This window comes from Entamoeba dispar, genomic scaffold (genome assembly GCF_000209125.1).
Source record: "Entamoeba dispar SAW760 scf_1105229461679 genomic scaffold, whole genome shotgun sequence".
Classification (NCBI taxonomy): domain Eukaryota; phylum Evosea; order Mastigamoebida; family Endamoebidae; genus Entamoeba; species Entamoeba dispar.
Window position 1 is genome coordinate 1 of NW_001854813.1, and position 2039 is coordinate 2039.

A 2039-nucleotide genomic window follows, 5' to 3' on the forward strand; every position below is an offset into this window, starting at 1 on the left:
TTATGATCTTTATTTCGTGCTGAATCTCTTAATGCAGGTAATCTTTTATCAAAGAAATGTTGTATTTTCCAAAAATTATTAATTGTTTGAATAGTGATATAACTTTTAGATGGAATTTTCTTTGATAAGAATTTAGAAAGGATATCAAATAATTCATCATAATTATGAGGTAATTCTTTTCCAAGAATATATTCTAAATATTTTCTATTTTCAAATTTTAAACAACTATAAGTTATAGCTTCAATTAATGATATTGGCATTGGTTGAAAAATATCAAATAACGATTGATAGAATAATTGTGATAATTCTTGTTTTGAAGAAAGAAGTTTTAATGTTGATTCTATTTCTTTAAATTCTTTTAATGTTGGTGTTTTTATAATTATTTCTCCACGTAATGCTTGTGCAATATCTGGTCTTATTTCTCTTAATAAATATTCTGCTTCATTAATAATTACTAAAGGTGTTGAACATCTAAATACCATTAATGCATCAGATACTGTTAAATCAATTACACGATGAACATATTCATTAGTAATAGTAGTATTAATATCAATTAATCCTTGAAGAATAGATGCAAAATATAATGGAATAACTATTTGACCTCTTAATTCTTGAAATATACCATCTCCTTTAACACTATCTAAAAGTACATCTAAACAAATTGAATAACAATGATTCAAATCTCGTATTTTAGTTAACCAATGAATAATTTTATCACTAAAAGATTATCAGCAATTTCAAAAATGATTGAATCAATAATTTTTGACCATTTAAACCTTTTTTACTAAGTTTCATAGCACACATTTCAATATTATGCATATCTAAATAATCATCAATATATGATGGAGTATATTTGATTAAATAGTAAATAATTCTTTAGCAATATTAATTAATTGTAATAATGTTAAAAAATGATCATTTATTCTAATACCTCTTTTTAAAATAAAATGTATTTCTTCTAAAAATGTAGTCATTTGAGATATTTCATTATTTGTTTTTAATGATTCTATTGATAATAAATTTAATGATGGTAATAATCCAAAATGTGGAATAAAATAATGTTTACTTGATATTTTAGAATGTTTAAGAGTATCATCTTCAATTCCTTTAAGAAGTTGTTGATAAATTTCATTAAAATCATTTGGAATATAATCTTCTTCATTATCAATACCAAAAATTCCTTTAGATGGTTTATTTGGTTTTCCATATTTTAATCCAGCAACAATTAATGAAAGTGCACAACGTGTCACTACAGCTGTTTCAGTATGTTTTAATGCATTATTATCAACAAGTCTCATTACAGATGATATCATTGTTGCTGTTTGTGACCAAGTTTCTTGACTAAGTTCTGAAACTTCAAAATCTCTAACAGCATCAGCTTCAAGACATAATGAATCATATAAAACATTTCTTTAATAAATCGCTTAGAAGAAACAATAACACATTACGAAAAGGAAAACTAAAAGTAATTTTTTTTTATTTATTTTTTCGTAAATATTTCTTTCAAGAAAACGCATATTTAGTTGAATTTCATTAGATTTTTTTAAATTTTCAGAGCCAGTAATTTGCAGATCTTTGTATGTGCAAATGAGTTCTCAACAACAAGTTGACCATTTACTTAAAGAATCAGACAAATGTAAAGTAGAAACGTTACCCAGAAGACCCACTCAGTCAATTCCTAACAAAAAAAAGATGAGCAAAGAAGGGTTTGAAAAGAAAAAAAAAATGACTCGTGAAACAAAAGATAGACCATGTACTGTGATAATTAATTCAAATGATGAATGTGTCTCTCCAAGAAGACGTCCTGTTTACGGAGGATCACCTATGCCATGTATGATGATTGCTGAAGAGCTAAATAAAAGAAATAAACGAGAATCTACCAAAAATACTCCTATCAGAGAAAAGTCAAATGAAAAATTAAATGTAAAGAAAGTAGAAACAACTGCTTCACAACACCAACTCTCTATTCCTATTGCTGGTTTTAAAAAACCTTCAGAAATAAAAAAAGAATCATCTTCTAAGACTACACCTACACAAAA

General features: G+C 25.6%; 2 protein-coding genes across 2 annotated transcripts in view, besides 1 other annotated feature; one reads left to right on the forward strand and one right to left on the reverse strand.

The window, feature by feature from the left end:
* Window positions 1-857: 857 nt before the first annotated feature.
* EDI_216140 (uncharacterized protein) lies at window positions 858-1313 on the reverse strand (the record flags this gene model as incomplete). Its single annotated transcript, XM_001738723.1, has 1 exon — window positions 858-1313. One exon carries the CDS (start codon window positions 1311-1313, stop codon window positions 858-860), a length of 456 nt encoding a protein of 151 aa, XP_001738775.1.
* Window positions 1314-1466: 153 nt separating this feature from the next.
* Window positions 1467-1489: a sequence feature (AT_rich).
* A 98-nt stretch (window positions 1490-1587) lies between these two features.
* Window positions 1588-2039, forward strand: part of EDI_216150 (uncharacterized protein) — a gene marked incomplete at both ends in the record, with an annotated part of 1599 nt that continues 1147 nt past the window's right edge. The window contains one exon of the mRNA XM_001733388.1: window positions 1588-2039. This exon is cut by the window's right edge and continues 1147 nt beyond it. Within this exon, the coding sequence (XP_001733440.1) occupies window positions 1588-2039 (452 nt within the window).